Source organism: Dromiciops gliroides, chromosome 4 (assembly GCF_019393635.1).
Source record: "Dromiciops gliroides isolate mDroGli1 chromosome 4, mDroGli1.pri, whole genome shotgun sequence".
In the NCBI taxonomy this organism is placed as follows: domain Eukaryota; kingdom Metazoa; phylum Chordata; class Mammalia; order Microbiotheria; family Microbiotheriidae; genus Dromiciops; species Dromiciops gliroides.
Window position 1 is genome coordinate 32,941,435 of NC_057864.1, and position 18,184 is coordinate 32,959,618.

The window sequence follows — 18,184 nt, forward strand, 5'->3', positions numbered from 1 at the left end:
GCCACTTGGAGGTGCTAATCCCTGGGGCACAAGAAGGAACTTGAAAAAGATGTTTCAAACAAGGGGATTTGCCTGGACAAGACTGGCCCCAAGCCTGGGGTAGCCTGGGCTGGGGGTGAAACAGGGAAGATGTGAATGTCATTGAGGTCAGGTGGGGTGGAGACAGTGGCAGTGGCCCAGAGCATCACCTTCTGAAAAGGGAGGAGGAGGAGGAGGTGGCCAGCAAGGGTCCTGGGGAGGGGACGGAAGCCCAGAGGAGCCCCTGTCTCCTCACAGAATCAATCAGAACCATGATGGGCTGGGCGCTGAGTGAAAGCTGAATGAGCCCTGTTAGCAGGAGCCCCAGTTCCTACACCAAGGCCAGGCTGTGCTGGTCTGACAGGCTGAAGCCTCTGGGACACAGAGGCCAGGGTGCAGCACCCAAGGTGTGCCCCAAGCTTGGGGAAGCATCCTTGTGGTCAAGAGGAAAAAGCAAGAGCACCTACTCTGTGCCAGGCACTGTGGTAGGCACTGGTGGACTTGGGAACAGTCCATGATGGTCACCTTGGAAGGAGGTTTCCAGGGTAGGGCCCCAAGGGTCTGTCTGCACCATTTACTGTTTTATCTGTGATCAGGCTGGGAGAGACGGCCAAGATACAGGCTCTCAGTTCAAATCCAGAAAACTTTGGATGGGCTGGAGCACTGGGCCGAGTAACATCCAAAGGGATAAACGTGGGGTCCAAAAAAAGCAGTCTTGTTCACGGTAACAAGATGGGGGCGGGGTGAGGCTGGCATGTTGGTTGTGTGGAAAAGGCTGGAGGAGTAAGAGGAATTGGCTGCAAGGACGAGGAGTCAGCTGGGCTTCGAAGAGTTAAATGGGACTGGGCTCCAACCTCCAAAGGCACATAAGAAATGCCAATTATTTGCCAGGTATGGTGTTGGGCACAGAGAATACCAAGACCAAAGCTCAATGGGGCCTGCCCTCAAGGAGCTTATAGTCTATTGAGTGTATAGAACCTAATGTATGTAAACCATTAAAAGCAAAAGAATTCCTGGGAATATGTGGGTGGGTGCTAGCATCTAGGGGATGCGGAGGAGGCCTTAGGGAGCAAATGAACCGAACCCCGAAGATAGTACAGATTCTGTGAGGCAGAGGGGAGAAGGAAGGCAATTACAGGTATGAGGCACAGCTAGTGCAAAGGCATGGAGATGGGAGGTGACACGTCTATTACAGGGAACAGCAAGCGCTGTCTATACAGCAGAGTAGAAGAATACACGCTGAAAGGTCTGCAGGAGCCAAACTACGAAAGCTTTAAATGCCAACTGGAGGAGTCTGGATTTGATCAGAGGTAATAGAGCGCCACTGGAGTTTTTATAAAGGAGGCAGAGCTGGGTACTAGGGGTGCACTTTGGCAGATGTGAGAAGGAAGGACTGGAGAGGCAGAGAGATCGTTTAGGAGGTGACAGCAATCTCAGTGCCAAGGGAGGGCCTGAGCTGGGGCGGTTGCAGTGACGGCAGTAAAGGGCAAAGAGAGAGGAAGGGAAGCTGAGGACCCCGAGGCTGCAAGTCAAGGTGATGGGCCGATGGCGGCCCAGCTACAGAAACAGGGGTGTCTCAGGGAGGGAGCACCAATTCTACTTTGGGAAGGCTGGACTGAAGGGGCAGGTGGGAGAGCAGAGGCCTCTGGGGAATGATTCTGAGATACCTTGGGGGCATCTAGGGGGGCATATGGGGCTGGAATGCAGGAGAGACTGGGGGGCAGGGGAGTGGGCAGAGGATATACAGATACAGCACCACAGCCCAGCCTGTGAAAGCCGATGAGATCATCAAGAATGAGAGCATAGAGAGGAGAGGAGGGCTCAGGCCAGAGGCCTGGAGAACCACTGTCCATGGGCGGGATGGACCAATGATGAAGATGCAGCAAAGGAGACTGAGGAACAGTTGGAGGAGAACCATCAGGGTATCCAGGAGAAAGTGACTGAGAGTGTGACACCCCAGGATGAGATCTGCGAAGAAGTCACTGGATCTGGCAGAGTAGAGATCCCTGATCACCGCAGCAAGAATGTCAGGGGAGCAGCCAAGGCCTGGTGGCCTGAGAAGTCATAGGAGGTAGAAATGGGCAGGGGAGGGGCCAGCATGCAAAGCTGAGGCACAGAGGGAGCGCAAGGATGGACAAAATGCTCAGGTCAAATCTGGGGTATGTGGGTCAGCTGTGGGAGGACAACTTGGAGGGGTCTGGGGGAAAGTGACCGGGCTAGGGAAAGGCCTGGAGTGCAGGTCACGTGCAGACTGGCTGCAGAGCCTGGGGATGCTAAGCCTGGAGCCAGAAGGGTAAGGGGTTAGGGTGGGGGGTTAGGAGAGCGCCATCCCAGTCTGTGATAGGCCGTCCCATGGGAGGGGCCAGCTTGTTCTTCTTGGCCCCAGAGGGCTGAGCTGGGAGCACTTGAGTCACAGTGACAGTGAGAGGCTCCCCTGGCAGGGGATGAACCTGGCAATCCAGCTGCCACAATACTGCAGAAGCATCTTCTACCCTAGAGCCTTTGGGACCTCAGTGATCTTTTTTTTTTTTTTTAATTTAAGTGAGGCAATTGGGGTTAAGTGACTTGCCCAGGGTCACACAGGTAGTAAGTGTTAAGTGTCTGAGGCTGGATTTGAACTCAGGTCCTCCTGACTCCAGGGCCGGTGCTCTATCCACTGCACCACCTAGCTGCCCCTCCTCAGCGATCTTTTACAGAGGGGGAAACTGATGGTCCGAGAGGCTAAGTGGGTGGAAATGCTGGCTTCCTTAACATGGAAGGCAGCAAAGCATAGACTCATCACTGATTCTGTCTGACCTCAGGCTCATCCCTTTCTTTTCTCTCTTGAAGCCCTCCTATCGATCACACAAGAGGGCTCCTTCCTGCTCTGTGTTCTAGGGTCAGTGATCACGGCTGGGAAGGAGGGCTAGAGGGGGGGGGTATTCCTCTTGGGCAGCCCACTGCAGCTGCTCAGGTCAGGGCTTCCTATCAGTCAATGCCCCGTCTCTGGGCTGCCCAGGGCCCGCAGGAAGCACAAGGGCCAGCCAGGAACCCCGGTGTGTGTGGGGGGGCAGGAGAGCCCCCCCCACCCCCACCGGGCTGGCTGCAGCCCATTTTGCCCACCCCACTTCTTACCAGGGTCCGGAGCCAGCACTCCTCACAGTGCACGTGCCAACACTGGATTGATGTCAGAGGCATTGTGTAGGAGTCCTGGAGGATGAGAGAAGTGGGCTATCATGGCCAGGCCTGGCTCTCCCTGCAGGGTCCCACGCCCCCTGCCCCCTCCCCCTGTGTGAGTCTGAGCAGGAAGGGCCCCTCACCATGCAGATGAGACATTTGTATCGATCCCCACGGGACAGCTGCCGCTCCAGCTCCCGCACACGGGCCTTCAGGGCCTCAAATGTGGTCACGGCCGAGTCCTCGGTGATCCTGGAATGGGGAGGGGGGAAGCATAGGTAGAGTCAGGAATCACAGCCAGAACCCCTTTCTCCACAGACACAGAGACCCTCTCCGGCCCTGACCTTAGGGAAGGCCCAAAGCCAGGGGAAATGGGGGTGGCCTTGGAGTCTGAGCAGCATTTTCCCAACCTCCCTGGGGCTGTGGAGCCACCTCTTGGGGTAACAGGGGACTGGGCTGGCCAAAGGCTGGAGCTCAGGGTCCTCCTCACTGGGCAATAAACACCTGAGCTACTAAGTCACTGTCACTTCCTCAGGAGGCAGATGGGGAGTCCAGTACCTCTCATTTATTCCCATGTCTGGGGGTCCCTACCGCCCCCCTATATTGGCCACAGGCCAATTCATGTCTTTCCCAAACTGTAGCCACTAACAAAGGAGATCATCCAGCCCTTGCAATCAGCCTCTGGGGATCTCCAAACACCTGCCTGGCTTGGCCAGAAGGCCACTTGGGTCCCCAAAGGCCCCTACCCCCTCATTCCTCTCCTTACACTGATTGTCACATGACCTAGGCCCGTGTCACTGGGTCAGCCTCCCTTGGGTCTCCACCCCAGAGAGATCCTGGAAGCCTGCCCTCCCTGACAGCTTCTAAACACCAGACCAGGCTGCTCCATCCCCTCCAATGCCCTTCCCGGGCTAGGGGAGATGTGGCGCCCCAACAGGTCTGGCCTGTCTTGTCACCCTGACTACCCGTCTCTGCTCACTGGTCCACATAGAAGGGCCCTGTCAGGTAGCAGGGCTCCTATGCAGCGAGGCTGGCCCCTGGTGGACAGCTCTGGGCTCACAGTCCTTGCCCAGGAAGGCGCTTCCCTCTGCAGCCCCAGCTGGGGTCACCCCTCTTCTGCTGGGTGCCAATTACTGTGTAATTAAACTGCTCAGTGCTCCCATGTAAATAACAGGGCCTGACATGGGATTTGTAATTTAAAATGTTAATGGTGCTATTTATTCCCAGATTTTGCCCAGGGAGAGAGAGGCAGTGCTATAAATCCTCTGGCCTGTCCTCGGGAGGCGGCAGGTCCTCCCAGCGGTGCATCCCCTTTCATAACTCCAAGACAAGGCCCTGCAAGCCTGGCACACAACCAGTGTGTGGGCCTTCTCCCCTGGCGTCCCAGGCCCCCGGGGAAAGCCCCAGTTCCATGTCAAGGGCAATGCAGGCCCAGGAGTTGATGGGGTAGCCCAGGACAGGCTTCTGCCAGGCAGACAGAGTGCGAGGCCCATAGAATGCAGCTGGGGGTGTGAGGAGCCCGGGGTGCCCTTGGCCTACCCTGCTTGGGCCTGCCCTTCCTCCCAACCCCCAGAGGGAGCAGGACCAAGAGGGTCCTTGTTTCCCGAGTTCTCTCTGGGCACTGTCCTCTCTCCAGCAGCCACTGTAGGCACGGGGCCAGCAGTCTTTGCCCCCTCAAACAGCTCAGACAGGGGCTTCTGGGCTTGCCATTCATCCCTCCTAGATGTCTTCCTGAATTTCAGCCTGGGCCGGCTTGTTTCCCCTGCAGTTGAGAGCAAATGGCCCCCCCAACAGAACAGGTATCTCTAGAGCCCAGCCTGTGAGGCGGAGCTGGGGGCTGTTCCCAGCCTAGGGGAACAGGCACCTGATGACCCACCCCCCACCCCCATCCCCCAGAGTCTTCAGGTACTAACAGGATGGGATGGGGCTTGTCCCACCTGTCCCCAAGCCTTCATCTGGTCCTGGGCCAACACTCTGAAATAAAGGTTCCATTATTACCACAACCTTCTGCCAGACCTCAGCTTCCTCTACCCCTGGGCCAGTGTAACTGCCCCAGAGGGGCAAGTGGCCCTGGGTGGCCAGGCCTGGGCACCCTCAGTTCGGCTCCCCGCCCCCTTCCAATCTGCCACAGATGCTGAAGTTCCTCCTTACGGCTGTGAAGCCAAACCTGTACCATTTAAGAGACTAGCAAAACTGAGCCCCGAACTGAGGGCAGTCAAGGGTCAAGGAGATGCGGAGGCTGACCGCAAAGGTCTGCGTCCTGACTGGCTGGGGGACAAAGAGGCCAAGGGAAGAGTGTGGCACAACAAGAGGGAGGGGTCAGTTCCACCAGGAGATGGGGTCCAGCTCCCCCCCCCCCCCCGCCCCCGGTCCCCCAGACACTACCTGGCTTACTCTGCCAGAAGGAGCTAACAGGCCCTGCCCACGCACCCCACCCCGTCCCCCCAGCACACTGGAGCTGGGTGTCTGTCTGTGTGCTTGGTTCTTCCCCTCCCTCCCTCCTCCTCCCTCCTCCTCCCCCCTTGGGCTGCTTCAGAGCATGGAGCTGAGAGCTAGTTTCTACAGGAACCATGTGAGCAGGATCCCAAAAGGCGGCCCTGGTAGCAGGGTTGGGATGGAGCCGTGCCCACACCTGGCCCCTGGGGCGCCCTCTCTGCTGAAACGCCAGCTGTGCTCAGCGCCCCTGACCCCCAGAGACGTGGCGGGACCAACGCTTTGTAAAACTGCCATTTGGAAGAGAGGAAAAAACCCAACCCGCGGCAATGTCTCCTGCTCTCAAACCTTCTTAACCCAACGAGCGTTTCGCCCGCTGAAGCATGCCCGGCATGAAGTGTTCTCCAAAGGAGATAATTACAAGCGGATTGAATGCTTGGCGGCGGCGGTAGCAGTCGCCTCAAATCCCAGGTTTCACACACTTGCCTCGCCCACTGGGGCCCCCGCTGTTATGCATGAGGCTTTGCTGGACAAGGAGCATGGAAATCAGGACTTGTTTTATATGCCCCCGCCCCAAACTGGCCCCCATCTCGGCTGGTCCGGTCCTCTCCCGGCCCTGACAGTCCAGGCCCGGCCGCACAGGCCAGCCAGTGGCCCCTGGGCCCACCTCCTTCCCTGATTAATGATGTTGTCTCCCTGATTTATGACCGGCTCCTCCAGATTAGAGTTCGCTCCCCTCCCCCGACCCCTCCCCAGCCCCCATTCGGAAGGCACAACCACACTCGGCTGGAAATATTAGAGAATTATTAAATAAACATTCATACGTCATGTCTCTTCCCATCCTGAGCTCATCGGCGGCCTGGTCGGCCGCGCGGGCCTGTTTGCCTTGCCGCTGACACAGAGCAGCTAGAGTGATTCATGGAGAGGCTGGCTAAAACGTTTCATGTCATATATCATACTAGCAGCGCTCTCTGCCCCGACCGAGATAAACTGATCAACCACAACGGGCTGGAATGAATTTATGACAACAGAAAATTGAGGAAAACAAATGGGAGGTGACCCAGTGGGCCAGGAACCCAGACTTGCACGCTGGCCTGCAATCTACTTTGGTGGCAGGAAGCAAAATTGAACATTGGCCCTCGGAATTAAGATGCTGCCTTTTCCCCCCACATGACCCTGGCTCCCACGTGGGGACTGAACTTGGCCAGCACCTTGGGGGCAAGGAGGGGGCACCCAAGCCACCTGCAGCCTCCCCGGGCTGCTCTTGGGAGCCCCACAGATCCTGCCGACATAAGGTGGGGTGGGGGGTGCAGACCTGGGACCCATGAGGTGACACCAACTTCTTGGGGAGGCCCCTAAGGCACCATGGGTCTGGGGCACTGCCCCTGGGTAAAGAGGTGGGAGCCAGCACTGTCCTCCCTAACCCTTTGGCTGTCAAGGGTGGCCAAACCTCTCCTCATCTGTGCTCAGGCAGCTCTCTGAAAACAGGACAGAAGCCTCACTTCAGGTCCCACAACTACCACCAATGGGAGGAAAGGGGGGGGGGCCCTAACAAACTGCTCCCCTAGCCTGCAGTGGCCACAACACCAAAGCCCCCAAATTCTAGCTACAAACAACGAAGCCCAGCGGTTCTGCCTCAACTTGCCGCGAGCAACACCCGGGACAAGAAAAATGAAACCAATTTAGCTGCCGATTAAGAAACAGAAACTGGAGATGAATCAGCTGCTGCGGCTGGGCCGGGCTACCATATATCACAGCTCAGCGGCGGGGCTCGCGGGCAGGCGCTCCCAAGCTCTCAGGGCCGGCCGGCCGCTTATCAATTCAGAGTCTGGGCAGTCACAGACAGCTTGCCTGCCCCTAGCTCAGTCCGGTTCCCTCTCCCTCTCTCCCGCCCTCCCCACTTGCTGCCACCCGCAGGCTCAGCCCCAGGAGGCAGGGGCGCCCTCCACCCCCAGACCCCCCAACTCACTTCTCAATGTCGCTGTTCTTGCACGTCTTCTGCATGGCAACCTCCTGCTTACTGCTCTCGCCATTACTCGTGGAGGGCATCTCTGCTGGAGAAGGAGAAACTTACACCCAGGCCTGGCCCTGAAGGCTCCCTCCCAATCCAAGTGCATTCCTCTCCTAATCCAGGACGCCCTGGCAGGGCTGGTCCTGAGAGATCAGAGGAAGAGCAGCCAGCCAGGTCCCTAGAGCAGGAGTTGTCGGCTGGACAGCTCCTAATCAGAGGGGCTCCCCATCCTACTCACGGCTGCCCTGGGGGGCCTGGCCCTGGCCTAGGGGTTAGAGAGAAAGCAGGAAGCCAAGCCCCTAGAGCATGGTACTGGCTGCTGGACAGACAGTGGCTTTCCTGGCAGGGTCTGAGGCCTCTGCTCAGGCACCCCTTTCTACTGCCTCAGCCTCAGCTCCCAGGGTGAGGGGCCCACACAAGAGGGTAGCAGGTGCTGGATGCTCTAAGGGGGGGGGGGCAAAGCAGTTGATGTTCTTGTGTCCCTCCCCCTGCCAGCAGCGCCAGGGCTAGGGCTCAGCTGCTGTCTGCCCCTCCTCCAAGTGCAGGACTCACCATCACTGGCCCACTTAGAGAACTCTGGCGCTATCCGAGTGCTGGGTGTGCCACCACTGCAAGGGAAGGGGGAAGCAGTGAGGCCTTCAGGTGGGGGAATGGGAGAGACACCAATGGGTGGAGGGGAGGCACAGAAGGGAGAAGGGGGCTGTCCCAGCAGTGTTCCACATGGCTTCCACGAGGGGGCAGCAGCGGCCTGGACCAGCCCCCTTGCCCCGACCCTGCCTCAGAACTTACTTTAGCACAGCTCCCCGGAGGGCTTCTCTCTCTTTGGCTTCAGCTGGCTCCTCACCAGTACATGGGATGACATCAGCCTCAGTATACCTGGACATGGGTTAAGGTAAAAACTGCCCAGCAGACCAATCACTGGCCTCTCAGCACCTTCCAAATCAGGGCCCACTTGGTTGGATAGCTAGCTAGGGTTTCAGCCAGACCACACCTGGAGTTAAGAGGCCCCTGGCAAGGGGGCAGCTGGGTGGCGCAGTGGATAGAGCACCAGCCCTGGAGTCAGGAGGAGCTGAGTTCAAATCCAGCCTCAGACACTTGACATTTACTAGCTGTGTGACCCTGGGCAAGTCACTTAACCCTCACTGCCACACACAACACACACAGAGACCACTGGAGGGCCCGCATTAGGAGATGAGTGAAGAGCCGGCCAAATGATGGCCACAAAGTGACTGGGGATGCTTAGCTTTGGGGTGCCCCCCTGCAGCCCTTTGAGCAGATTGAGTAACTGGCTCTGCCTGCCTTGACTCAAAGGAGAGGGAGGCTTGGAACTGAGGCTCCTCAAGGCCTCCCAATGAGGACTCCTTTTGGCTGAAGTCAGCTGCGGGGCCCCCAGGCTCGGGAAACACTGGGAACTAAGCATGGGGCCACCCAGCGGGTGTCAGCCTGCACGTGCCATCCCTCCCAGGCATGTCAGAGAGGATACTGGGGCTTCCCGTACTCCAGGGTATCATCACCATCCACATCCAGATCAGCGTCACTGTCTGGATTCTCCTTGCCACTGCACATGATGAAGCCGGAGCCTGTGGGGACACAGATACCAGGGTGTGGGGTGGGCAAGGCACCTAACCTGAGGCTTGCATGCATGTGCACATACAGCTCTTCTTGGAGAAAAGACAGCATGCTGGAATCGCTGCTGGACCTGAGTCTTAAGGGACCCCCTGACAGACTTCCCCACGAGGGCCGACTCCTCTGGCTTGGCATTCGAGGCCCCTCTTTACCTGCCCTCATCTGCCATGCCTCCCTGAAAAGGTGCCACAGTGGGCCTTTGCTCACACACCCCCTATGCGGGCTTCCCGGGCTGCCCCACTGTGACACAATCTCTCCCATTCTGTAACACCCATAGCACACTGCAGCCTGACATGCAAGGGGCCAATACCCTCCCTTCCCACCAGTTCTGGCCCTGGCCTTGCTTCCACAGAGGGCCCTGCTTTGTCTCCTGGGCACCTATGAAAAGGAGAGAGAACAGGATGGACAGCCCAGGGCCTTCTGAGGACTGGAGGGGAAACCCCCACCTTGGTCACACTGCAACCCCCAGTATCAGCTCAAAGTCCCGCATACGCGCTGGCCCACCTATTCCCATTCTGCAGATGGTGGTGCCAGAAAGGCCAAGTGGCTGCTCCAGGCCTTCCCTCTAACTCACTCCCATGTGTTAGTCTCCTGTGCTACCTCGCCTAGAGCACAGGCCAGAGCCTGCTGTGCCCCAATGGGGATGCCCTGCTCTGCCATGGCTGGGTTCACCATAACTCTGGAGGCCCAGCTTCTTGGTTCTGCCTCAAGGTCCCTGCCAGCAAAGTCACCAAGCAGCTGCTCAAATATTTGGTGTCTGAACTGCCTGCCATTAATTATTCATCCCCGCCTCGTTCAGACCAGATTCCTGGACAAGAGCAGTCACACACTGCTAGGGAGAATGGCCCCAGCGGGATGCATGCCCACACCTGCTCCTTCAGGCCACTGGCCCAGGATGCCCATGCTGTGCAGGCGCCCAAGGCCTTCCGACTGCACAAGCCACCATCAGGAGGGAAGAGGCTTTAGGCCCCACCATGGCCCTTGGTGGTGGTGGCCACGCATCACTTCTCATTGGCCACCCACCCTCAGAGAAACAGGTCTTCAAAGACTCAAGATACATACAAGACACCAAGCCAAAGTCTGTTGAAGTCTGCCGAATACAAGTCTCTGGGATGCTCTAGAGATCAGATTCCCTGTCCAAGCCCTTTTGAGAGGACAGGAAGCAGGTGTCTTCCCCTCACTCCAGAAGAGGCGATAGGCAGCTGGCAGTGGTTTCCACGGGTCCCCTGGCTAGCCAGGTGTGTTCTGAGAAGCCATTTTGGCCTCACCAGTGAGTGGCACCTCCATAAGGCCTCTGACAGGCTGGGAGACAAACTCCCCCATCAATCAGGGTCGCTGCAGGCCCAGCAGCCCCCAGCGCTGTGTACACACAGCTTTCTGGGGGCTGCCAGCCCAGCGCTCACCAAATCAAGTTATTCCTGCTTCTGCCAGGGGCCGCCTTCAGTGAGTGACGAGTGGCAAGGTCAACTTAATATCCTCCTGGCGGCTGTTCGTTTGCTGTCGCCCGCTTAGGCAGGGCTAGAGGGGCCTCAGCTTCTTGGAAACGATTTAAAATAAACACCCCAAAGGTGTCGAAGAGCCCCAAATCATTAACAAACTCCAGCTCGCCTTTCCAGTGGCCCGTGGCCTCTCTTTTCCTGAAGCTGGTAAACAAAGGAGCAGAAGCAGCCGGCTCTCCTGATGGCACAAGGCTGCTTTGAGAAGGGACATGCGCGCTCTCTGCTGCTCAGACCTCACCTGGACAGCTCGGAGTGGCCAGCGTGGTACCCTCTGGGTTCTGTGAGCCTGGCCTCAACCCCCAACCGAGCTGGGAAGCTGTAGAAAGATCTACAGACCTAGGTCAGAGAGCCCCTGTTCAAAGCCCAGCTCTGCTACCAATTGTCTGGGCTACCATGGGCAAGTCCCTTAAGCCCTGACAGCCTCAGACTCTTCCTCAGTAAAATGAGGGAGACAGACTAGAATCTCTCAGGTCCAGGACCACGTGATCTCTGAGCTGGGTCTCCCATGGGACAGCCCATGGGTTAGTACTTTAGGTGACGTGGGCCTCCTTCATTCCCCCGAGCACTTTGATGGAATCCGGCTAAGTCTATATGCACCCTGCTCCCTGGCCTGTTAAACTCAATTTTCTTAATGAAAGAAATATCACTTGCTGACTTCTCCCAGCATCCCAATAAAAAGAAACGGTCATAGTCATTTTATGTAGAACCCCAGATGGCCCCCTGGCCTGGAAAGGCCTCCAATCTCCTTTTTACCCTCAGCTGTGAAAATCCCCCAAAGTAGCATTTGTAGGCAAGATGGCCTAGGAAGCAGACTGAGCCCTGCCTGCTGGAAAGCTCTGCCTTCGACCCCTGGCCCAGCTAAGGAGAGATGGGCCAAGGCAAGCTCCTCCCCCAAGCTCCAGGAAGGGCTTGCTGTATCCAGCACACGGCCTGCTCCTGGGGGACGGAGGAAAGGTGTCCCCCAACAGCCAGAGGAGGTGGGAGCAGATGACTGTTAAGCTTCTTTGGCTCTAAATGCTAGTTTCCACCCCCAGGGGAGCTGTATGATAACTTCTGGGAGTAAGAAGCAGGGCTCTCTTTGCTGACTCAGACTGCCTGGGCAGGTGCACTGAGGCTTTCAACTCAGGTACCCACTAGGGAGGGGGGAGGGCAGCCATGACCCCAAGAGGCAAGTGAACCCCCAAGGGGAGCAGCCTCATGATGAAAGCTTAGGAGTTGGGCCCAACCCTGTTTCACGGCAAGACCCTGAAATGAGCACAGAGCCAGGGGAGGGAAGGGTGGGGGCTGAAATAACAAGGTCTAAATTTTATAAAATAATCCCCTCTCCTCCAAACAATTTTTTTTTTTCCTGGGCCAGGAAAAAGAAAGAAAGTCAGTGTTAATTTAATCAATTGATCATCATATTGATTGAGAAACTAGAGATGTGTGTGAGCTTGGTGCGGTAATGTCCTGGAATCTGAGACCACAAAAAAGCCCCCATTGATTTCCTCACCTGCTGCACTAAACACGGGAGGGGGGGGGGGGAGAAAGAAAGGCCCAGAAGGAGTGTCTCCTCCCGGGGGGGGGGGGGGGGGGGAGGGGGGCCACCCTACAGCTGGGGGACAGGACAGGAGGGGACAAGGTAGGCCAGGGTGCTGGCTGCAGATGAGTTTCCAGCTGAAATTAGTTACCGATGCCGCTGTGGTGGCTTGTGTAAACGCCATCGATTGGGGCCTGACAGGCCTCGGAGCCGGCCTGGGCGATGCCGGGACAATCAATCGGCCGGCAGTGTCTGTCACCTGCCACTTGGCTGAGCAGTTGACAATGCAATTATCCAGTGTGGAGGCAGGGAGTTGGCGTGTGTCAAACGCAGTTAGCCACTTTCCGGGCCCCACTCGATAATGCGTTTCACTGCCTCACTTGCTGGCGCACGTCAGAAGAGACACAGGCGAGCGGCGACGTCCGAGTCCACCGAGGCCCGGCCCCTGCTTCCTTCACCGTCCCCGACTCGACAACTGTGTCACTCGAGCTGCGTGCACCCGTGGCGTACACCGGGGCCAGAAGGCCAGAGGGCACGGCAGCAGCCACGTCCTACTGGAAGAACACTCCTACTCCTCCTCCCTGAAATCCCCAAGTCACTCCTCAACACGCACAACAAAGGCAGATGCTAGCTGTTAACACCACCTGCCACCTCCCATGCCAGACAGCAGGGGCGGTAGCCGTGGCCTCTGCCACTCTGGGTGGAGGGTGGGGAGTCAGGCTGCCACTGCCGCCCAGAGCAGGCAGGTGTCACACCATCAGGACCCCTCCCCTGGCTCAGGCCTTGGGCTTGACAGACCATCTGTCTCCACCAGCCTTTCTCTCTACCCATCCCAGAGCAGCCCCGACACACAGCCCTTGCCTGCCTTCTCCTGCTCCCCTGAGAAGCCATGCCCTCCCAGGGGCCGTTTCCAGGGGGCAGCGAGAAGGTGGCTGGAAGCTGCCCAGGTTGGCTCTCTCTGCAGACAGCCTCTTTTCCTTCTTTTCTGCCCAGCTTGGTGATAGGGCTAAGCACAGGTTTCACTGATTCATTGGCCGAGGGGTCTCTGGATCCTCGGCAGGTCCTTTCCATTTCCTGGCCTGCCTCTTGGGAGATTTCTCCATCTTGTGTCCCCAGCATCTGGCCCATCTCCTCTCTTTGCCAGAGTGCATGGTGGACGGGCAGGCCGTAGTCACAAGAGCCCAGCTCTCAACAGGAGACAAGCCCTGCCCTGGTTTTCACCTATTCTGAAAGGGGACCAGGCAGCTAGGGGGTCCCTCACAGGCATGAAGCCTTTCCTGGGTCTTGCTGCACCCACAGGGGATCTAATCCCATCATTTCAGAGAGGAGGAAACTGAACAACAGAGAGGGGAAGGAACTGACTCAAGATTACACAGCGAGTCAGTGCTTTGCACTGCACCATGCAAGCTTGTCCTTGGTTCCAATGAAGGCACCTGCAAAACTTTCTCCCCCTCCCCCAGGTGGCAGGAGGGGCCACTTGCTGGCCCTTAGTTTGGATGCTAGCTTTTCCTGTGGTGACCACTCTCCTGGGCTGGCTTTAGGGAAGCATAGGCTAGCCCAGAGGTGTTCTCCTCATCAGGTGGGGCCACTGCTGGGCTCAAAAAGAGGAATCCCCCAAGGGGAGGGGGCTCAGTAGCAGGAAGGAGGAGAGGATGAGCACTGAGCAGGAACTGATCCCCAATTCTCCCATGCTGTCCTCTGCCCCATCAGGTGCCTCTGTCCCTGTCTGTGGCTCGCTCTCTCTGAAGTCTGCCGGACAGCTTCCTCAAGCTAGCGTTATCACTCCCTCTAACCGGTCTTGGCAGGCAATCTAATTCCTCCTGAAAAGGTCACCGCCATTTTAACTGCCTTTCAATCACATTACGCACGCGGCCGCCCGCCTGGGCTCCCAACCCAAGGCTCGAGGCTCGGCTCGTGGAGGGGCGATCGATTCCCTGACATGAGAGTGGCCCCCGCTCCCCCCAGGACCATGCCTGGGGCCCCCAGAGCAGCCGGCCCCCGGAGGCAGGCCTTTCATGGGCACAGCGGCTCGGACTCCTGCGGAGCCTCAGAAGCCTCCCAGTGGCCTCCCAGGGCCCTGTGGGCTCACTCCCTCGCCTACTTCCCCACCACTGGTTTGGTGTCCTCCCATTGATCCCTGTGTAAAACACTGTTTCAAGTGGGCTAAGCTGGCGGAGAGACGACAGCAGCTTCTATCAGGAGATAAAGGAGCCCTTGCCTTTCAAGTCACACACATGCCTGCACGCTCTCCGGATCTTTCAAAGACTGGCCCCTCCTGAGCCCCCCGCAGCGCCTCTTTAAAGGGAGAGCCCTATGGAGTAAGCAGCCAGGGCCAGAAATGCGCAGTGAGCTTGTATGTTTAAGAGCGCCTCAAAGCCGGCCATACAGACGGCGGCCCAGGATGGGGAGGTGCCCGGTGCTGCTGCAATGACGCTGCCACCATCCCAGCTCCCCAGGGCAAGGGCAACTGCTTGCCCCTCATTGCTGGGAGACTTCCTCGTCCCTGGTGCCACCTCCGGACCCCTCCTGTGCCAACTCATGAGTGAGAGCATCCCCAGAAGATGCTGGGCTCTGGGGAGGACCCCAAGTCTACCTAGGCCAAGCCCCTCATCTTACAGATGAGGGTGCTGCGATCTACTGAAGGGAAACCCTGTCCAAGGTCACATGACAATTAAGGCATAGCACTGGGGCCTGGCCTTCTTGCCACAGTATCATCCTTTCTCCAGGGATGGAAACACTGGCCTTTGGATCAGCAAGCCTCGGGTTCAAATCCCTCTTCAGACAATTCCTAGATGTGTGAGCCCAGGAAAGTCACTTAGCATCTCCGTGCCTCAGTTTCTCCATCATCAAACAAAGCCATGACAGCCTCTTCTAGACTCTGTGATCCCACTGTGCCTGCTTCTGGGCTGGGTGCCTCAGTCTGCCATCTGCAGCATGGGTGTAACACTCCCCTAGGAGGAGGGTCTGAGATAAGAGGCTAGACCAGACCTGTCCCATTTCTCAGCGAGGGGAAGAAAGAATGCCTGGTCCAGCATCTTCCTATCCCAGCCCTGCCCAGTTTCCCTACTGCTGGGGTTACGGGGGACCACAGCTGGCCCCCAGAGCTGAGACAGCAGTCTCCGATAGAGCAGGAGGCGGCTGGAAGCAGAGGGCCTCCCTCAGCGACCAGCCTCCCGGGCAGTGCTGGCCGGATGCACTCACCACACTCATCCCAATTCTGCTTTGTGCCAGACCCTCCCTCCCTCTATGGGAATGAGGATGTGTGGGTGCCTGGCCTCCTGGGGCGATGGCTCACCTTTCCTAACACAGCCCACTGCTGGACCTTCCCTGCTGTGACACTCCTCTGGGGTACGCCAAGCCCTGCCCTTCCCCCAGAGTGCCCACCTCACTGTGGCTTCCCACAAAGGCAGGGTGTCCCACTAGAGCCTTCCCCTTGGGCCCTGTGGCGACAGCAGCACTCCCAAACTGGCTGGGAACAGAGCCCAGTCTCCAAGGCCTGGTTCTGCCCCGGGGATGGCTGAGGGTTCAACCTTGGTCTCCAGGTCATGCTGCTTAAATGGCAAGCAGGTTGGGGAGAAATCAAGAGCTCACCACAGAGAAGCCCAAGATCCCTGGCATGGACGCAAGAATACCAACGGCTCTCCTTGGGGTCTTCTATGCCCTAGCCGTGAGAGGAGCTGGGAGCTCTGAGGGAGAGGGGACCGTCTTGCAGCTAAAATTACATTCGCCAATAAAGCTCACAGGAGGTCAAATTTTGCCATAACTCACTCTTTCCTCTGTAACTGATTTCCCTGACACCGAGAACAAGGAGAAGGAGGGAAACATGAAATGTCTTTGTCTGGGAGCCCTGAGGGCCCGAAGCGCTGGAGGTGTGCAGCGGGTTGCCGGATTCTCATTTATCAACCTTAAAAGGGATGGAGTGATAAATGCATAAGCGTCCCTTTAATATTTGATGCGGGCGCTAAGCCGCCTGAGCTGTCACCTTCGATGCATCACCGGGGGCTGATCAAGCCGCCGCTTCCTGTCGGCACCCCCCTCCCCACCTGCCGGCCCAGGCAGCGTTAATATGCTCGGAGCGTGCCTGTGGCCTCTCTCGGAGGACCTTACCTCGGAAGCCGCCCTCCAGGAGGGTGGTGGCACGTATCCTCTTCTGCCCACACCACTCGTATTCTTCAAAGCGGGTGCTGTTTTCGGTCTCGATGTCCACCGAGTCATCCTCGGCCACGCAGGAGCCTTCCCTCTGGGGAGGCAGAGCAGGCAGGTGGGGTCTGTGGAGCCCGTGGCGAGGCCAGGGTGCTGGGTGTGCCTTCCCTCCCCCCACCCCCGGGTGCAGAGGCATGCCAGTGGGCAACAGCCCTGCCCCTCTAGGACATCTGGGTGGGCGGGGGAATGGGGAGGAGGGGAGGGAGTGGGGGAGGCAGTGGCACCTCTACCTGGGAAAGGCATTGCTCCACATGCCTACTCATCTCGGGCTCCGATCCTGCCAGGGGGCGGCTGCACAGGGGACATACCTGGCCTTCATCCTGTTTCCGACGCTTCATCTTCCCAATTCGAGCTACACAGAAAAACCAAGCACAAGGCACCAATGACACAGTCCCTGATGTCCCTGCACAGCACCGGGGCCTAGGCCCCAGGAGCCTACGCAGCTGAGACCTGGGTGGGCTGGCTCTGCTGTCCCCCATACCCACCACTGCAAGCCCCAAGACCCCCTAGCAGACCCCTCTCCCAACTCTGCAGGGAGGCTCTAGGCTCTTCAGAGAGCTAGGTCCACTTGGTCCCACCCTGGGCAGTCAGGGGCTGCTCTCCTGAGAATGGCCATCCCAGGAGCTGGGAGTGGATGGACAGAGTCCCTTAAACCCCACACCCAGGTGGGGAGCTTAATGGAGGGAGAGTGAAAGGTGCCTGAGGGCACAGATGGCATGGCTTTCCAGCTGTGTATGGCATGCACTGGGTTGTCTGCCCACAGAGGAGGCAAGCTGCTGACTTGGTTTTTTCAGATCTTTGCTAGAGTCTGTTCTTCTCTGGCCTAAGAATTCATACAGTTCAGTACTTTCCTCCAGAGACTGAGAGAAGGATAATGGTTTATAAAATGTTTGCCCACAAGCATCATGACTCCCATTTTATGGAGGAAGAAACTGAGGCCCCAAGAGACTTTTAAGTGAGTTGCCTACGGTCAAGGAGGGACTCACAGCTGGGTCATCTGACTCTAACCAAGTCCTGAGGTCCTCCCATTGTACTGTGCTTTCTCTACTAAAAGCAACCCCATTTTACAGAGGGATAGACTGAGGCCAAAGAGTCTCCAAGACTGCTCAAAGCCACAAAGGGTCACTTCTGTAGAAGGCTTCGAGCTGTGGCCCAGGTGCATCTTGGGAACTCTGTGCTCCCCAGAGTCCCATCACTTCCAATCATGGAGGACGGGAGGGAGTGGCCTCAGAGGCAGGGGCTGTGGGCCAGTGAGCCCATGGCAGAGCTAATTAATGCTGAAGGAGCGATCATTTCTAATTAGCTCACTGATCCCTCTCTTCCTCCAGCTCACCAGGCCCCAGAGCTCAAGAATTCAGGAAAGCAGCGCCAGCCAGCACTGGGGGTGGGGTGGGGTGCGGTGGGGGACTCTCTCCCCCAGACCCTCGCCCGGCCTGCTTTCTTTCCAGCCTCTCCACTGCCAGCTTCCTGGGGACCCAGGCTCTTCAGTGGTTAGTTCAACCTTCTGTGGGGAGGTGAGGAGTTCGCTAATGTTTATTAGCATTAATAATGATGATTAGGCTGTCAGAGGACCCTTGGAGAGCCACCAGCCCAGCCCGGCTGGCCTGCCTGCCTTCCCTATTACTGATGGCTCAGCTGGGGGAGGGCAGGAACACACTTAACTCCTTCCCACCTGGACCCTCTGGCCCAGGCAGGCTGGACAGGCCCACCTTGGCATCC

The 18,184-nt window shown here is 57.8% G+C and overlaps 1 protein-coding gene across 5 annotated transcripts in view; it reads right to left on the minus strand.

Moving 5' to 3' along the window:
• The window catches only part of RNF220 (ring finger protein 220), a 257,592-nt gene that overhangs the window by 2,671 nt on the left and 236,737 nt on the right, over positions 1-18,184 (minus strand). For 2 of the 5 annotated variants that reach the window (XM_044004488.1, XM_044004491.1), the window contains 8 exons: positions 16,696-16,817; positions 16,370-16,502; positions 9,102-9,198; positions 8,408-8,494; positions 8,171-8,226; positions 7,577-7,658; positions 3,318-3,426; positions 3,133-3,207 (listed from right to left, as the gene is read on the minus strand). In XM_044004488.1, the coding sequence (XP_043860423.1) occupies positions 3,133-3,207; positions 3,318-3,426; positions 7,577-7,658; positions 8,171-8,226; positions 8,408-8,494; positions 9,102-9,198; positions 16,370-16,502; positions 16,696-16,817 (761 nt within the window). Of the gene's footprint in view, positions 1-3,132; positions 3,208-3,317; positions 3,427-7,576; positions 7,662-8,170; positions 8,227-8,407; positions 8,495-9,101; positions 9,199-16,369; positions 16,503-16,695; positions 16,818-18,184 lie in introns of all 5 variants that reach the window. The other 3 variants (XM_044004487.1, XM_044004489.1, XM_044004490.1) reach the window with 3 other exon arrangements.